This window comes from Falco biarmicus, chromosome 11 (assembly GCF_023638135.1).
Source record: "Falco biarmicus isolate bFalBia1 chromosome 11, bFalBia1.pri, whole genome shotgun sequence".
NCBI classification, from domain to species: Eukaryota; Metazoa; Chordata; class Aves; order Falconiformes; family Falconidae; genus Falco; species Falco biarmicus.
This window is the reverse complement of record NC_079298.1, coordinates 13,733,496-13,753,016: the sequence shown is the minus strand read 5'-3', so window position 1 is coordinate 13,753,016 and position 19,521 is coordinate 13,733,496. Positions and strand designations below refer to the sequence as shown.

At 49.8% G+C, this 19,521-nt stretch overlaps 1 protein-coding gene across 2 annotated transcripts in view; it reads right to left on the bottom strand.

Moving 5' to 3' along the window:
- ZSWIM5 (zinc finger SWIM-type containing 5) overlaps nucleotides 1–19,521 on the bottom strand; it is a 100,202-nt gene that overhangs the window by 30,155 nt on the left and 50,526 nt on the right. Inside the window, exons 1-2 of one of the 2 annotated variants that reach the window (XM_056356266.1) lie at nucleotides 14,725–14,872; nucleotides 43–399 (exon numbers count right to left, since the gene is read on the bottom strand). In XM_056356266.1, coding sequence (XP_056212241.1) covers nucleotides 43–346 — 304 coding nt within the window. In that variant the 5' untranslated portion in view covers nucleotides 347–399; nucleotides 14,725–14,872. Of the gene's footprint in view, nucleotides 1–42; nucleotides 400–14,724; nucleotides 14,873–19,521 lie in introns of those variants that run through there. The other variant, XM_056356265.1, reaches the window with a different exon arrangement.

The window sequence follows — 19,521 nt, the reverse complement described above, 5'->3', positions numbered from 1 at the left end:
GAGTCAGTCATGCCAAGCCACTCAGGGGGAAGGAGGAATTACCGTGCACTTGGTTGATCTCCGAGTTGGACGACAGGATCTCATCAGCCAACTTCTGGGCGGTGGGCAGCACCTCGGTGTGGTGTGCCGTGATCAAATACTGAACAAACTTCTGGAGCTGGTCCCTGTTCATCTGGAAAAGGGTCTCTGAGATGGGAAGACGGAGTTTGACCTGGTCTGGCTTGCGGATCCTGTACAGTGAAAGCGCCACAACATGGGCGCAGTAAAAAATGTCCTTGTTCCCACAGCCGCATGTCACTGAGGTGATTTTGCAGCGGTCAAAGCTGATGGCCACCTTGTAGGTCATCTCTGGTTCTGTTGCAGTTGCTGGCTCCGTTACTGTCCCACTGAGGTGGAACCCTGGAGAGGGAAAGGAGGAGAGGGAAAGGCCACGTTAGCTTCCCTCCGACCACAATCACCCACGCAAACTCTGGAAGGAGGACTAGGCTAGCCAAGGCTGCTCACACATCGCTAGGTCAAGGAGCGCACCAGCCAACGCACGCCGTCCTGGTGACTTACACCCAGCAACAGACAGCCTGCCTACAAACACACTTCTGCACCAACACACACGTGCAGCCAGACTCACTGGCGAGTTTATTTAACAGCCAAAACCTCAGGGGAAGAGCAAAGCTGCTCAGTTCCCATTCGTTTAAGAGTCTCTCAGACTGTTTCTCTCCTGGGAGTCATCTTCATCCACGCCTCCCTGTTGCTGAATTTGCAACTCACGCGAGCGAGTGCTGGCAGGAAAAGGCCAGGTTTTCTTTTCTTTGATGAGGCAGACAAAAAAACCCACAAATTAAATGCAACGCAATTCCAGCTTCAGTCCCTCAACCAGGTAGAGCACTCCAGGGCACGGCCACAGCTCTGAGCTCTTGCACGCAGCGGGAGCAAGGAGCAGGGACAGGAGCAATGCACAGCCCAAACTGCAGGCTGGGGGAAAACTGTTTGTTCCTTGAGCTCCACAATATTTTGCTGCTGCCCTGAGAGCTTGAGCTTTCCCTGAAATACTGCTGCCAGGGAGCCACCTGCTTACCAGCAGGATCCGTGTGCTGGGCTGCAGGGACAGCCCAAATCACTCACACAAACATTACGGTGCCCCCGACAGACCCCACCGTGCTGCGAGGGGGTACAGCACCTTCAGGCACAAGCTGTGAAAAAAAGTCTCAACAGGTCCCAAACCGGGTCACAGGCACAAAATGGGCTCAAAAGGTCCTCTGGGTCCGAGGAAGGTGGATGTACCAAGCAAGTGAGGGATAAAGTCAGTGAGAAAAGAGTGGATGCCCATCAACGTCAATCTGAAAGCTCAGGAAGTCCTTCCCAGGAGGGTCCTTCCCAGCTGCCAGGGAGGTCCAACACCAACTTTGCACTTGCCCAGTCACCTGGAAAAGGGACATCTTTGCGTCCCCCCTTCATTCCGAGGAGAATGAGGCGGCACCAGGAGGTTAATTAACATGGCCGGGGCCAGCCAGTGCCCCCATGCGAGAGCCTGGCGTGGTACCTGGGACGCACCCTGCCCGGCCCAGCCCTCCTCCCTGAAAGAGGATGCTCACTTTTCTCTGTGCCACTGCAACCTTATTAAGCCCGTGTTTGTACAGAGGTCCCTGCAGAGCTGCCGTCCATCCTCCCGAGAAGGCGGCAGACAGAAGAGAGCCCTGCAATTAGCGACAGAAAAGGAGAAGGGGTGGGGGGGTGAAGATTAAAATACATTAACTGCATCAAACCCTTGTGCGTTTGCCAGCTCTCACAAAGGCTTTCCGAGACAAATTCTACCAGAGGTTTTTAATAAATGGCATCAAAACCAGCTATTCACTGCCAGTTTCTTTAAAGCCTCGCCAAAAACCACATTCAAATCTGATTAAGCGTCAAGGAGATCTGCTTTTACTTTAGCGTAGGGGAGGGGGAAAGCAGACCTGTTCTGTTGCCATCGCCTGAAATCCACCCCACGTGGCCAGCAGAGCAGGAGGGACGGCCCGCCACTACCCTCTCGCTCGCACGCTGCTGCCGTGGAAGTGCAGCTGCAGCGGTGCCGGGCTCGGCGCTGCGGGAGCAGCACGGCCAGGGGCTGCCGAGCCGCTCTCCACCGCAGTCCATCCCCCAGCAGCCAAACTATATAAATCCCGAGGATAAACTCCAAAGTGTTTATGTTTTACCACTTCTCTGGTCTGCGATGCTTGGCAGGCGGCTCCGACTCAGTGCCAGTTTCTCCCTAGTTTACTTTTTTGAACAAGATAAAAGGATTGGAAACCACATTCCTGAGGAAGAATGTATGTATATATGCATATGTACACCCGTAGGCACATACGCACATATACATAAAACCCTCTAAGACAAATTACTAGCCATAAACACTGCCTCGAAACGCTTACTTCTGCAGGATCATGGGCCAGACCCCACTTGGGGCTAAATGGTGTAGGCTGGAGGAACTCACTTAATCAAACGACATGTTTTGGGCAAGTTTAACTCTGAAAATACATCAATCATGGCGTGAATCCGGCCCCCTGAGAGAGGAAATTTGTCTGCATACTTCCGAGACTGCTCTCAGGCATCCTAAAAGCTGTGTTCCCCCATCCACTGCGAGAACCACTCCTTGCAACTCGCAGCCAGGGTCTGCACGCCGAACAGGACTGTTCAGCACATCGGCAACTGCCCAGTTCAACTGGCACTCAAGCCCTAAGTCAAGTGTTGCTTTAGATTTTAGCTATGGTGGCAGCAGGTCTATTTAAGATAAACTAGGAACTCTATACAAAACATTTATCAAAAGCTTAGCAGAAATTAAACACAGTGAGAGCGGGAGAGACACAAGCTGGCAGGAACAGAGGCATTATTTGGGAATATTTACATTAACAGAGGTCAGCCTGCAGCTACCATGCTGCGCGCTGCTCTGTGGCCAGATCTGCAGCCCGGCACCCATGAGCACACCAACTCAGCGGCAATGGGTGTCCCAGTCCCAGAGAAGAACGGCAGTTAAAAGGTAGGTTATGGTTTTTGTCTACCATTGTCTACCAAAGCACGCACTCTTGGTCCACACAAAACCCTGATGCTCCAGTCACCAAGAGCCTACAGGACACCCTGGAGAAGGACAGCTGTCACCATACCCTCCTCTGCATTCATCTCACATCCTAAAAGCACACGGGGCAGGCAAACCAGCACTCCAGCAGAGAAAACACAGCCCTGGCCACAGACACAGGGTCTGGATAGTGCTGAGAGCAAAACCATACTCTCCTCCAGGTCCCCCCTGCACGTTTCAATTTAAGACATTCCTACAGCTGAGTGCTTATCTAGGACTTCATCTTCTGTTCCTTAACATAAGCTAACTTGGTGTTTGATTTGCTGCCAGCAAAGTGACAGTGCCAGGGCTTGAAAACCATGGAAAAGAACTAATTAAACACCATCTTTGTAACTACAGACTCATTACGCCCCATCAGAGCCTAGCTTTGTCCCAAGAAAATGTCGCCGCCTCCCTGCCCCAGAACAGCCTCCCCTACTTTTACCACAGATGCTTCCCAGTGGATGTCTCTTTGATTCAGGTTGCAAAAGGAGCTAGGCATTCATACGTGCCCCAGAAAGAGCACAGAAAGGTGCCACGAATGTTCACAGGCACACAGGGCACAATGTCTCCTTCACAATCCTGCTTACCTGTCAAATGGGGACAAAACACTGGAGCAAGGATCTTCCTTGCATTAGTGCCACAGGACATTGTACCTCTGATTTAAATTAAAAGAAACCCTAGAAATGTCTTCTGGGAGTTCAAGAGCTCCACATACCAAACTTCATCAACTGGGCAACATTTTCCTCTTTGGAGCTGATAAACTGCACAGGCTGGGAGAAGCACAGATCCACAAAACATCCCCGGCCTCTGAAACAGCTACAAAGGATCAAGCCTTTAGCAGGAGCTCCAGTACAGGAGACTTCGCTATTAAGACGAGACCATTAAGGCTTCAACAGAAGCATCTTTAACCAAGACGGAGAATTCTTTGATCTCTAAACCTACTCAACCAAAAGGAGCTTTGTAAACTCTTTAGTTCTCTAAAAGCAGCCAGAGACTTTCAGCTGGGCATTATGAACCTGGATGTCCACAAGCCACCCGCTGGGAGAAACTACCAGCCTGTCCTGCAGCTCCAACCTGCCACCAGGCTGGCTGTGGAAAACCCTAGTCTTGGGTCCTCCAGCAAACCACTGAAGGTAAAGCCAACGTTCAAGCTGGTTACATCAAAATACCTGAAGTTCAGAGACGGGCAGACCACAGGTGGAAATTTAAACCCCAGAAACAAACAAAACCCAGGCATAATCCCTTCCCTTGTCATAACTGTGTCATCAAAAAGCCCTCCAACACCCGCGGGGAGGAGGAGGGAGAGGAGGACCCTGCAGATACAACACTAGCCGGGAACTCGAGAGCTCAGCTCTGCTCCCTCCGGCAGTTGCTGCTCACAGCCATCCTCCAGATTTCACACCGCAACCCAGGCAGAAGTCACAGTTGTCATTCGCAAACTTGTGCCATTCGGAAAAATTAGCTTGTTCTTCCCAGGTGCAGCACTCGCCTGCCTTTCACAGAACGTTAGCGCGATCCGACCCAGGAGGAAGGCTTCACATACAGGAGGAGCCACCTCTAGGACCTAACACTGAACCAGCAGAGACCATCCCTGAGGTTGCTGCACTGGCATTGCTGTGCAAGAGAGGATGGGGACCAGTAATGCACAGATAACGTGGGGTGCATCTCGTCACGTCACTGTGGCTCCTCTGCCTCCTCTGCAGGCTTTTCTCGGTCTTTGTGAAAACCTCAAAACAGGGCAAGAAACAGTTCTGCAGAAGGAAACATGCAACCACATCAATCCCCCCAAGTAAGGACCACTGGCAGGATGCAGCTGGACACTATATCTAAAGAACTCACCCCCAGCATCTGGCTGTCAAAACCTCAAGTGACCTCCCAGTAACTGAGGCAGCCTCCATTAGGAGCAAGGTGATGGAGAGTCCATCCACACAGCTTCCTGAAGGCACCAGCTGCATTCTCTTGCACGCCGGCCAGAGCGGGGTGGCTGCAAGCAGACAGCAGATTGGCTCCTCACTGCTCTTATGCCTGGTGCTCAGCACCCAGGACCCCACCTCTAGTCAGACTAAATCCACTTCAAATTTGTGTTTGGGCAGCTCTGCCTTCAGGCAGGCAGGAGCTCTGCAAAACCAAACGGACACAAACGCACGGATATTTATGGGGCTCAGCAGATGTAGACGAGGGAAACTGAAATTCTCAGCGCAAGTCGTATACACTAGGTTAACATGACCCAAATATTTTTTTTTAAATTTCCAAACCACAGAAGAAAGGTATTTTAAACTAAAGCGATTCCAAGCTCTTTAGTGATTAAATGGACTGCAGCTCCAGCTCCTAGTGGAAAAACCATTTGTTTTTCCACTGTGTGAAAGCCATAACTAGCAATGAATAATAATTGCTGCACCGAGTGTTATTTATAAGCCATTCTCGGTCACATTTCCGTGCCTCGAAACAGCAGCTTTCTAAACATCAGCTTAAAATCGGTCAATATTTGTAATGTAGACAACACCCATGGGAGGAAGGTGTTGGTGTGCTCATGTGGTGGGAAGCAGAGGTTAGTAAAATCTTCCAAAGCTTTCCAGCTTCTAGATCAATTCCTCCAGCCGGCTGATGCTGACAATTGCTCAGTCCCTGACCTTGCAGTTGGAAAGGAGATGGGCTCATGAACTCATTTGCACATGACAATGCTCCAGCAAAGTGAATCATCTGCCTCCGATAGTAACGGAGAGTACGGCTCGCTCCAGCCCTCCCGGGCTCCATTCAACCAGCACGGGGCTGGCCTTTTGTGCTGCCAGTGCAAGAAAGACTCTGCTGAAGATGTGTGCAATTAAACCCACTTTTCTTGTTGCTCTTTTGATTCAGCTCAGCTCAATGAGAGGCACCCTAGGCAGGTGTTGTCACACACAGATAAAATGTGCCTTTTCAGAGAGCTGGCAGACAAAAAGGAAGAGGGTAAGGCTGAATCAATTGCCATTTCTCCCTTGCAAAATAGGGAATCCAGGCTTCCTGCAAGTCAATGAGCCTAGCTGTTAGGAGTTTACATCCTCCCTCCTCCCCAAAGCAATTTCTTTTTGTGACCACAGGCAAAGGTGTTGAACGAGACCTTGGCAGGGATGAAGGAGCAGGCGACGGCTGGCCGGGAGGATGCTGTCCCCGCAGGATGCAGCTCTGCTTCTTCTGCTGTACCTTTTCCCCCGGCAGCCCTCCTTCCCAGTCCCCACCATGCTCCCGTCCTTGCCCAGTCATTACCACCCTGGAAAAACACCTCTGGCTTCACAGAGCTAACAAAGACCATTAATAGCCCCCGTGCAGGAGCCATGCCTGCAGCGGAGCTGGCACTGGAGAAGCTGTAACAAAGGGATACTGCTGAGTTGGAGAGGATGCACCATGGCTGCAAGCGTCCCCACACATACCTACAGCCTCGGAAACCAACTACCACGCTTTAGGAGGAATACTGTCTCTTCAGGTAGGCCAGGGAAGAGGCAGGAGCTGCAGCTGTAAAGAGAGGAGATGCAAGCCAGGCTGTTTGTGCTGGAGGGAGCCGTAAGCTCCTCTGAGCAGCTGAGTAAGCTGGAGGGACGCTCTCTCTGCCATCTGCTCTGATCCCACAACACCTCCTGCAAATGAAGAGTCAATCCGCTGGTTTCTATCCCTGTTAACCTCTAATCAGCCAAGAGGACCGGCCTCTGCCTTGCTCTTTATCCGAGGCAGCTAATGCGTGAAGTGCACTGCGCTTCCCATCTGCTCCAGCATTACTAGAGTTAAAGGACAAAGCCGTTTCCCTGTCCCGAGCATTCACTTACACAGATGCCCTTGTATTAACTCAATTTCCCAGTGATTTCCATTATTACCCTTACAAGATTTCTAGTGTTTGTTTATCTAGGAGCCTGAAACGGAGGGTTTTTTCCTCCCTCTACCCAGCCTTGGGGGTAGCTGGACCATGGCTGTGCTACAGATGACTGGTCCCGATCTGTGACATTCCCCCCAAAATATGCACAACTGTTCCCCCATTTTCTCCCCAGCCTGGAGTGCTCTTTGTTGCCCATTCACCCCTGAAGACCCAGCTTTTTCGGGTCTTTGTTGCCAGCCCCAAAGCGAAGATCAGCCTTTCCAGCATCACCTTCCACATCCTTCCGCCGCCAGCTAGCAAATGGGTTTTTAATCTACCCAGATGCACAACCCTTGCTCTGAAGACATATGGTTTGGGGGAAGAAGGAAAAAAATATAACCAGTTTTAAAGCTCGGACTGATTTTCTCTGCTAAGGTGCAGCCCTGCAAGCTGAATTCCTCTGCTAGCAGTTCAGATCTAACACAAACCAACCCGAATGCCGGTTCTGCAGCAGCATAAGCAATAGAAAGGGCTTGAAGAGAGGATGAGTTCAGCACATCTCTGCTAACATGTGCTGCCCACATAATAACTGGTGGCAAAATGCTGTCAAGTCTCTGCTCTTTGCTGCTACATACTACTTTACTGCTATGGTAAGCCTGGATATAAAGAGCTTTCTCAAAACCATGAGAAATTAGAAAGATGAGGCTGTGCAGTACATTTTTTGATAGAAGTGATGAATGTACCATCTAAATCGAGAGAGAAAAAGCAACGTATCTCTGTGACCACCCCAAAAGCATCTCTCCTCTCTGCATTCATGAGCTGCTGCCTCTGAACAAGGAGCAATACAGTTCCTTGGTGCAGCTCAGGTGTTTTCTCAGCAGATGCAGGGTTGTTTTCAAGCATGAGTGAAAACATCCACAGAGAGGAAATTCACTTTTGCTGGAATTTCCGGGCTTGTGCATCCCATCAGTTGAGGCTGCCACAGAGCAGACCCAGCCCCATGCTGTCACCACCCCAGCTGCCTCCAGGAAACTGATGGGAGATGCCAAAACTCACATGTGAGGCTGAGCTGGGGTCACCTCCCGACTTCAATGGAGCCACCCAGATTTCCAGCAGCTGAGAAGCTGGCTTCTAGTACATAAAAGAGTTTTAATTAGGAAACGCCTCTTATCCCTCCATGCAAGTGTCACCACGATGGGATCACTGATCCTCACTGCAGCTGAAAGCGAGCGGAGCCGCACTCTTCCCTCTGTCACCTTTTTTTATGTGGCAATTTGCATAACTCTTAGCCCCACAAGAACATAACCCCAACCCCTAAAAGCGAAGTGCCTCCCACGCCAGAGCTATTAACCTGTTGCTCCTGGGTTAAGGGCTCATCCCTGGGTACCCTCTGGGGAGCGAAGAAGTTGCTCCAAAGCCACAGACATCCTTTTCTCTCTACCTATCTGCTCCCTTTGCTGACCTGCTTTTCCAAGACATGGCCTCCCTCCCATGCTGGCTGTTTTTCCAGGCTTGGCTTTAGATTTTGTCTCCAAATACACAAAGATAAATTGCATTCAATGCGTATTTTGTAACTCAAACCTGCCTCTGGAGCAGGCCACCTCCAAACCAAAACCCAAACTCAATCCACCAATATGGAAAATCAAAAGCAAAAAAACCAAGGCAGAGAGCCTCCTGACTTGTCTTCTTCCCACGTTCTGGTTTTGCACAGGCAGGACCAGCAGCCAGCTTAACAAGGACCAGAATCAAACCAGGGCATTGTGCGGCAATGGAGGGAAGCAGGACGCCACCCCAATCCTCCCTGAGACACCAGATCTTAAAATAGCAGCTCTACAATTTATAGGGAAGTTATTAGTTATAATTTTCCTGGCCCTCAGAAGCCTTCCAAGGGAATGAGGCAGCCTAGATTCAGTATACGAAAATCTGCTCCAAATTCTTCCCAAAAAAGACATTTCTTCCACTAAGAATAGCTTTTTTTTTTTTTTTTTTTTTTTTTAAAGGGAGGATTAAGTCTGACTTTCTAAGTTATTGGCAATGTTGGTTAAACGAACATTATATTTACGACGCGTTTCAATGGCATTTGTGGTAATGGCCTCGGCAACAGATTTTCTGAAAAGGTCAATTAACTTCCTTCCAAAACCCTCACCTTTAACTGCTCCTCCGAAGTGGAAAAATCTTTGAGACGACACCGTTCTGCCGTTTCTGCTCTCCATTCAGGGGCTGGGCACAGACCCCTGGGGCAGGCACCAGGATGACCTCCTTCTCCTGCCAACTTTTACAGCCCCCATTTATAAGAAACCCACCTTTTTTAACATATATATTGGATTTCACTAAGGAGACCGCAGCCAAACATTTTTTATATTGTAGAAATATTATTATACTTAAACGGCTTAGCTTACTTCAGTAGCTTCACAAAAACTTAGTGGTTTCCTTTCCCCCCAGCCCCCAAACCAATAAAGCTTAAATTTTGGAGCTTATTAGGGCAGCTCCATATAGGGAAATTAACTACTCATTGCAGAATAAATTATTCAGCAATTACTATTCCAGATCAGCCTCCTCTGTGGACATTTCATTCCAGAATAATTCTGGGAAACTTTTGGAGTGTATTAATTATTCCTGAAGGAAGGGACTTTAATTCCAGGACAGGGAGTCATTCAAGTAACTGCTGCACACCAGTGGCTGGGCTGGTCACCACTCCTTGGTGACAACCCTGACCAGAACAACCCCAGAAGAGGAGGTGAAGGGTGGGGTCAAGCTTGGGAATGGTGATGATGAATTTCAACACCCAGAAAAAATTGAGATGAAGGAAAGTCACACAACTTGATTTTGTGTCAAAACCCCTTTTTTTCTAGCTTGCTTTCAACCCATAAGCTGCAAAGTGAGAGGAACCATCTAGTGAGAGGTTGGAGGAGTTTGCATCGTGAGGTGTAACATCTGCCCCACTGTGCTGGGGAAGGCAAATGATTCCTGTCCCTGGGATCTCTGCACAGAGCTGGGAAAGGGGGGGGATCTCCAGCAGGACCACACTTTGGAGAGGGGAACAACTGCTGTCATGTTGTTTCACACATATACATCTTGGTTCTGTGCTCTTCCCAGAGTCCTGCCCCATATATCAAGGTCCCCCATCCCCTGCTGGTCCCCCACAGGAGGGATGCCAGTGCTTACATGTATCCCTGGGGGGTCACAAGGCTTTTGTTTATGCCCAGTGTGTTGAGGGTATCTGAGAAGCATCAACTCTTGACAGTGGAAGGACCTGCAGAGCATCCAAGTGTGCTGTGGCAGCTGCCAAGCCCAACTCAACCTGCTGGTGGATGAGTTTTCCACGTCTTTCACAAGAACCGGGTTTTTATTTGGTATCCTCCAGTCCTACCAAACTATCCATCACACCCACAACTACTCAGACAACTACAGAGTCAGCTCCACAGAGACCAGATGCTGTGCCAGAGCAGCCAGACTCCTTGCCATCTCCTGGGCATGGCCATTTCCCCAAGATCCACAAACAGTATCACAAAAGGGATCCCTGATACACTGCCCACCGCCACCCACAAAGCTTAACACACTTCAGTGTGCAACAGCAAGGCAGCGTGCTCAGGCACCGTAAGAAAAATCAAAGAGGGACAAGACCAACCCAAGCGAGGCAACCACATGCAAGTTCTCAGTCGCTAGTATCTCCTCTCTGGTGAGACCCCACAGCAAAGTTTGGGGTCACAGCTGATGAGCAGTCAAATCGCCCAATCCTGCATGATGAAAACCCTCTGCAGAACAGTCATCACGCTTTAAATAACACTTTAAACCCCCTTTTGATCACATTAGCTTTCACATGACCCTTCTGAAAAGTCAGGAAGGCAGCAGGAGTTCTGCGGAGCAGACACTTCCCCAGCAGCCCTCTCTGCTTGAAAGGAAGGCGGTCGGGAGACAGATGCCTGACAAAGATGCTCTGCTCTCCTGCATCAGCAGTTTTCACCATCTTTAGCACGCAGGCATTTCACAAGATGCAGATTCCCATTCCGTGATTTTAAGCCCCTCAGCACTACCCTTTCTCCTTCTGGACACACGCTGCCCCCAGCATCACCCAGCCACAGGTCACCCAACCTCTGGCTTTAGCAAGGAGCCTACAACCGGAAAGCTGTCCCAGAGGATCCACCATGCATGAGAAAACATGAGCCCTTCTTTTCAAGTTCAAGATGACTCCACAGCTTCACAGCCTTCAGAAATACAAAGGGCCGCAAAACCTGATACCCAGGGAGATGTGCACCATCACTTCAGTGGGTCAGGAGCGGTTTATGGGCTGTCTCTGCAAAACTCATGTTTCTGATTAGAAACTTCACAGGGTTTTTTTTCCTGGAAAAACATTGTTATTCAATCCACAGCCTAGACTGCAGGCTCCTCCGTTTGCTTTTGGTGCAGTGCAAACATCTAAAATGACACAGCACAATGACAAGATCTGTCATCGGGCTGGCTGGGGCTAGAGTAGAAAGAAAAATGAGAGCGAGCGATCCACTCCTTCTCCGTGGAATTCATCACAATTAAAACAAAAGGAAACCTATATAGTGCAGTTAATGCTAAATACACAGGACCAAAAGGAAAAGGGAAAAGTGTGATGTGAGACACTTAGCGGCAGTTTTCTCCTGTTATGTGGCATGACATCCTTCTGGTGGTGGATGGAGAGTCTCCAGCTCCTCTAACCACAGATCTGTTTCAGTAATTAAGTCCTTGGGAGCCCTGCAATACCTCAGTCAACTACCTGTGGGCTGGCTGAATACAACCTGAAAGCCCCACCGGAGTGACACGCCACCCCTGCAGCCTCCTACAGCTCCTTGTTTGCCCTGATGCTCCACGGGATGAGCCAGGCAGGGCTTCCTGGCAGCAGACACATACGCGGTAGAGGGTTATCAGCAGATTTATCTCAATTTGGAATTGAAAGCAACCAAAACCGCAGTAAGCTCAGCATAATGAAACAGAAACAAAGTGGGAAAAAAACCCAACTGGGGAGTTGACTCCCGTCTTCCCTTTGAAAAGGGAAGCCAGTTAATTGAGAGAAGGTGGGTTTACCCACATTCTCAGCAAAGAGTTTTAGGAATTGCTATAATTAACCCAAGTGTTACATGGTGCTCTCACTTAAACACTGGAAAGCAGTGAGGGAAAAGCTTCCTCTGATCCTTGAGAGAGGGTCCACAGACACCCTTGGAAAAGGGGGAGCAGCCACACACTATGGGTGACGCATCTTGTCTTGGGGGGGGAGGTCTCCCAGTTAGATGGCGGATGGCAGAGCTGGACTCCTGCGAGCCCCCTCCCAGGATGCCAGCCCACAGTGCATGTCAATGAACATCAACCATCAAACCATTTAGGGTGGAAAAGCCCCAACCTGTAAAGTCACAGGAGAAGCCTGGCTGTCACAGACACTTCAAAAAGATGCAAGCATGATCTTAAAAATACACAGAAAGGTATAGAAATGAAACTCAGTTCTCTTTCCAAAGCTCCTAGCATTTTAAGTAGATTTGAATGTTCTTGCCATGGCTCAGGGTTTTCAAGCACTTTGGTTTAGATGTTTGGTGATGATCCCCCTGACGCACACACAGCCAAGCTCCACCATCATGTCCACATTCCCACAGATGGGGTATGTATGATGCTCAGGGCCAGGCTGCCTCCAACTGAACACAGCATCACCTCGAGTGGGTGTCTGAACGAAGCAGCTGTGTGTTTCTGGCATATAAGAAGGGCTGAGACCTGACCGGCACCACACACTAAATGACGATGCTGGCCTGGAAAAGCAACGCTGGGATTGCCCAGCGACGTACAGGGAAGATGTGTCTGCCTAGTCATGCTGTGTTTCAAACCTACCCTGGTTTGCTAAAGGAGATGGGAGCCCCAAAGCTCCCAGCAAGACCAGCTTAATTCCCCGCTGAGCCCTTGCTCAAAGACCTACTTACAAGACCTTACACCCAACGCTTGCGTACGCAGGCAACTGTCATATTTTACTAGCTCTGACACCGATGCGCCTGCCTCAACAGCAAACAGTCCCTGCAACAACACACATGCCAAATTAAAACAAATGCAACCTTCAACAACCTCTCTCTCTAAAGAGCAATTGCCATTACTTATTAATTTGCTTCCTCAAGATAAACAAGAAATTTATTAAAATCTGAAATAGATGAGGAGCACACAGGGCAACAGAGGGACAGGAGGTTGCCACTTGTCTTTGAAAAATAAATACTTCTACGCTAGATTACACTTTCCACTTGCTATTTCCCCACTGCGCGTTTCCTCCGCAGGAGATGGAAACCCCACAGGCCTTCTACGGCAGGTCAAGGGTTCAGTCGTCTTCAAGGGGAGGAAGCACCACATTTGGGACCTAGCAGGTGAAATGTAAATAAGACTAGAAATTTCAAAATAAAAGTTTAGTATATCTTAGTGATGAACACATCTGTCTACAGGCTGCTCTCATGGATCATGACCTTGACATCTTGCAGGGAAGGTGTATTCTTTTAAAATCAATTCAGTTCCTTGTTTGGAGAAACCACTCCATTAAACAAACTCATCGTGGATGGAGAGACCAATACCCCTCACGAGAGCTGAGAGCAGCGCCTCACTCCATCCAGCCAATGAGCAGGTGATGCCCACAGGCAGAACTGGAGGCACAAAACTCTTTAGTACAGTTTCCTGCATCATCTGCACTGAGAAGAAATGGTAGGAAGGATGATGAGGAGCAGGGTTTCCGTCACACTCACGATGTACGTTTGCAAAAGCAAAACGTCATCTGTGGATCTTCCACCCATGCAACAGCCACTCCAACAGCCTTGCTTTCATACATCCCTCCCTGTTTCTCCAGTCACAAGGAAAGGATTAAAAATGGCTGTCGCCAGCACAACGTGAGTTATCAATCACATCGATACACCAGGCCAAAGTAGAAGCAAATTACATTCACAGTATACTCGGCATTTGTGCAGGCACGAGTGCGTGGGAGATAAGAGGGAGAGAAAATGCACAGCAGATAATCAGGACACCTAAAATACAAGTGGCAAGCTCGCAGTCATGGCTGCCTTCGGTCCTGGTGGTTTACTAAAAATCAACCTAAAATGCAATAGCACTGAGGAAACCTCTGGAGCAGTCACATCCACTCCACCCTGCAGGATCTCGAGGATGCCACAATGCCCCGATTCCTCAGTCTTCCCCTCAATAAACATATGAAAACCCATGTTAGCATGCTCACCATCTCCAATCACCTAACTGGCAAGAGGTGCAGCTTTGAGAGCTCAGTGCCAAAAGATGTCACTGGATTTGGGCAATGGATAGTAAGTATGCTGGGGGGAGACACCACCAGACCAGTAAGTCTGAGTAAACTAAACGAAAAAGAAACGAAAACCAAACACATTGCTACATCAATCCCATCACACTGTTAAGCTCAGCCAGCCACAACCACTGTCCCCTTCTCCTACCATCCTGCGGACCACGCCAGCCCTGGGGGCTGCCCTAGGCACACCTTTGCAATCCCCATGCCAAACACTTGGGAAACGCTATCCCACCTCAAACCCCCCTGGATGATGCGATGACCTAAGTGTCACCAGTCCACACTTCCAGGCTCTCCCGCAGCAAGTCAACACCCAAAACAGTGCGGCGGAGGCTGGTGCAAGCAGCAAAGCCAGCACCGGGCGGTCCAGCCCCTTGCTGCCCTCCACCTCCCATCCCAGCCCACTGCTCACCCAGCCTGCGCTCTGCTCCTTGGCACCCGGGGCGGGCTGCAGGCATCACTCGGTCTCCAAGGCAGATGCTGCTGAACCCAGCTACTGCCACTGAAGATGCCAACTAAACTCACCTTGAAATTTTCGGTCGCCTGCACCTGCACCAACTGACGCTTTTGCACGTTCCCTTTGTCTGAAGCCAACAGATCAATCTACCTCAAATACAGGAGATCTCTTTTCAACACTCCAAAGCTAATGAAAAAAAAAAACCCTCTGGTGAAAGGACAACACTGGATCAGAGAAGTTTTATTAGCCCTTAACCATGCAAAGTTGGAAGCTCGTCCCCTGTTTAATTCTAATACTTTGACTCTGTTAAACATTAACTGTATAAATAATCAAATACTTCACATGACAGAGCCATACTTCCAATCTGGGGCCAATAACCCAGAGGGTAATGAAGGGTGTAGTCTTCTGGGCTGAAGGATTTCCAGCACTCTCCAAAGAGCAGAACAAAGACAGTCCCTTCCCCCTCCACTGCCTTCAAAGCAAAAGCTTTGATTTGCTCTGCGAGACCACATCAAGCCAGAGCACAGGCATGCAAACGGTATGTATCTCATCACCCCTCTCCGCTCCAGAGACACACGTGAAACCACCAGCCATTGTGTGGTCTCAGCTCTGTCAAGCGACCCAGGTCCCCTCCTAAAACACTCACCTCTTCCCGGCCCCTCCGGCTGGCAGCCTCCGAGCATCCCTCTCACCCTCACTCTGTGCTGCCGGGGAGCTGACATGGCAGCAACCCACCCAGCCCACACCAGTCCCAGGCACAGACCCCTCCACCGACCCCCGCCATGCTTCTCCAAGACGAGCATTCTCCTGGCAAACAGCACTTGGGTGAGATGGGAGCTCCAGCCCTCCAAATGCCTGGGGTCTTCTACCCAGCTCACAGGGGCTGGAGACTCAGTACCACCGAAACCCACCCCAGTTCCCATCGCTTGTAATGAGGATCCTGACTGCCCGGCACCTCTGAAACAAAGCTCTCGTCCTCTTTGGGCTTTGGTTTCCCCGACTGCAAAGCCAGGATAATGTCCCCTCTGGGCCTCACAGGGGCATTTTAAGGAGCAAGCTGAAGTCTGGCTTGTTAGGAAATGACCGGTGCATTTGCAAAACGCTGCAGAAAGAAAAATCTGTAAAGGAAAAAAGCCCATTTGTAAGAAGTTAAAAATGAAAAGCTGTGTAAAAATATACAAATCTGATGCTGACCAACCCCCCCTTCCCAAGGTCAAGCTAAGGTTACTTTTTGGAATATGTAATCATCTGATGTCCAGGACTTCCCCGGCTTAGACTGACAGTCTCACTTCAATGCTGACTGAAAAGCTCCAAGTGATGTTTGACAATCAAAGTAGCAGGAGCCAAATGGAGAAACGTTTGACCCGCAACCCTGCCTAAAACTGCGCTTTCAGTTCTTCTGAGCTGACTTCGGAAAATTAGTATTGGCTTTGCCAGAACCCAGGAGAGCAATTCTGCATTAATTATTGCTCTCGCTCCGCAGACACACACACACAAAAAATAAAGACAATTGCAAGGCTTGTTCAGAACTGGGGATCTAACACCAGGTCTTAGCACAAACATTTTCTCCTTCAAGTGTTATTCAGCCATCCAGCTCCTGACGAAAGCCCTTGACTGTACTTACACTGCAAGGTAAAGCATGGACTCACCACAACCCATATGATTTCTGTCCACATTGCTAAGTTTAGCCTCAGCACACGACATTTGAGCTGTATAAAAAATGACCTGAGGTCGAGTAGGGGATGTATTGTCCAGTTTCTGGCTGCAGTGAGCATGAAGCCCCTCTAGAAGGGGCACAAAGTCTTCTGGGACATTTGCTGGCACACCAGCCTCACCCCATGCTCTGCACCACCTCTGTTCCCACTGACAGTCCATACACACATGAGGGCAAGTGGATCAGACCGAAGGGCTGGCTTGCCTCCCAAGCAGGGCAGTCACACCAAGGCTTGCATCTTCGAAGGAGTCAGCAGGACTCCTCCCTCTCAGCTGCACGGACAAGAAACAACCCATCTCCACCACTACACCCCCAGCTGCATGGTTGAGTGGTGCTGCATACGGTCCATTGTGCCACCTGCACATTACGAATTAGACCAAAGCAGTGCAGTCTGCAGTTGTACTGTGCTGGTACAGGGACTTCTATCAGCAGCAAGTTCCCCTGCTTCCCCCAAAAGGACCCTGTTCTATCTCCTTCTCTTGCTGAATGGAGAGAGCACAGCTGGGATGCACAAGCACAGGGAAGGGCCCTTGGTTTCCTAGCACATCAGTCATGGGGTGGGGGGACCCAGGTGTTGCATTCTAGGGAAATATTTTTTCTGGTCAGCCCAATGTTTTCAGTTTGATCCTCCCAGCACCACCATGAAGCACACACAGCACGTACAAGAGCATGAGACAGGGACAGCCTTTCAGAGGACCCCAACCTACCAGCACTGACTGGAGAAGCTCCGGCTTAAGCCCAGCTCTTTGCAGACACAGCCCACCCCCACGTGCACTGACACAGCTTGAGAGCATACAGGGTCAACATGAATGGGAGGAAGGTCCAAGATCCTTGGGGCTGGGTCCTTTCAGAAAGCCATACTGGGAAGGGCTAAGCACTGCTTTACAGCATCCACAAGCAGGTAACAGCAAGTAATTCAATGTCGTTCAAATTACTGATGTGGTGCCAAGGGAACGACCCCATGCAAGCGCTGGACATGAGCCCCTCAGCCCCTCCCAGCTCCCTCACCCACACTGACATGCTTCACAGGCAAACTGCCCACGCCAAGAACAAGCAGCCTGTTCCAGGGCCGATTCCCACTGCATCTCCCATCCTTATTTAAAATGGGAGATAGCTGGTTTCCCTGTTGTACATGGTGCAACGCCAGCCGCACTGAACAGGCTTCGTCTAAAACACAACCCGTTGCCTTTCCAAGCCAAGGGGGAGATGTTCTTCCAGTCTGCAAAGAGTAACTTCCGAAACCCTTAAAGCCAAGTTCTTGGTCTTGCTATCCTCGTCATAGCCAAGACAGAGAAAGCACCGCAGCTCCCCGACAGATGCTTTTTCTGCCAGCTCCTTCAGTGAGATGGAGCTGCTTACAGCCCTCTTCCATCTCTGCAGCAAAGCCTTCTAACCCAGTCACACCAGACAGGGACGTGCCGATGACAGGGACACTGAAATTTCGAAGGACAGGAGCCATTGATAAAAGACACTGTTGAACGGATTTCTTATAGGAAACATTAAATCTTGAGGACTATTCCCTGAAAAACCCACCCCATAAGGAAAGATTTTTTTTTAAGGTCAAATAAAAGAAGAAAATTCACCCAAGTGACCGTGCCCCAACCTGTGGTGCCATGACCGACGAACCCAGCTGGAGCAGCACAGTCCTCCATCTGCTCCCTGTCCTGTCGCTCTCCTTCCCCATGGCAAATGAGCAGAGAACCCAGGAAAAGCAGAGAGGGCAGACAAGGGTCTTTCTGAAGAGGACCAACCCCCATACCTTGTGGGGCTGATGAAAGAGCCCTGCCAGGAGTATGCCCAACAGCAAGAGAGCTCACAGTGAGGGCTCTGAGGAAGCATGCACACAAGCCTTCCTTGCATATATTCTCTCCCTAGACACCCATCGTCGCTCACGTCAGAGGCATACACTCACCCAGCAGGTCACAGACCAGGTGGAAGGCACAAGAGGCCCCAAAGCAGGGCAGAGTCAGCAGCATCACACTGCACACCCCCAAGACACAGGAACCTGGGCTGGAGGAATGCAAGACAGCTGGGATGCTGTGGTGGAGCTGCTGCCACCAACGTCCTCCTACACCATCTCCAGCACCACCGGGAACAGGCGGTCCAGACCTGGAAGGTAAAGCCAAGAACTGCAGCAGGAGAAGGGCGGATGCAGAGACAGGAGAGCCAAGGGCTCTTCACCTCCCACGCAGCCATGGAACCGCGGCCAGAGAGCCCCTTTTTGACTTGCGGTTCCTCATGCTGACAGAAAATTCAAAGCTGATTTTTACTCCTGACTTGCAGCTCCTGAGGAGGAGGAAAAGGAATAAAAAACAGCCAGGCCATCTGCTCAAGGTCCCTGCAGCAGAGGAGAGGGCTGCACATGGTGATTCTCCAGGCAGAGCTCTGGTACGACTTTCAGGTTGACTTGGCTGTTTGATTTCTTTAGCGCAATTTTGGACCCAGATGTTTTATAACACACGCTATCGAGCACGTACATGTGAGGAAACCAACTTTGATTTGAATATCCCTGAGAGCACATTGCTCTTATTAAACACACTGCAGAGCTATTGCTCCATGCAGCATTAGACAGTACAAGACGTTCTGGTAGACTACAAAAATTGGCCCATAAAAAATAAACACTTCTGCCTCACTAAGGGCATCTGGAAATGACCCAGAGCGCTTGTCTATTTTCATTGGTAGCATTTTTGTACAACAGAAGAAAGAATTTGATTGTGAATTTAGAGCAAATGTTCCTCAAGCGCTTACAAGGAATCCTTCTTGAAAACATCGGCAAGCATGCCAGCCACCCAGCTCCCCCTGGGAGAGCTGGAATACCACAATGCAGTCCCATTTCATGCAGGCTTTCCCCGACAAACTCTCCTTCCTGCTGCCTCTCAGTAAATCACATCCTTGAGGAAAGAAACTTGTCTCAAACCCAGCCGGACTCACCTGCTCCCACAAGCATCCAACCCCACCACGGCACACACGTGACAGGGGAACACAGGCCAAAGCAGCAGGCAGGCAGCCCTCTACCATGATGCCCCTTTGACAGCAAACCGTGATTATGAAAGAAAAACCCACTCACACTGTTTAAAGTTTATACGTTGCTACTTTGCATTCCCCGTGGCTATAAATTCCTGCTCTGGCAGCTGGATGCAGCAATGGTTCA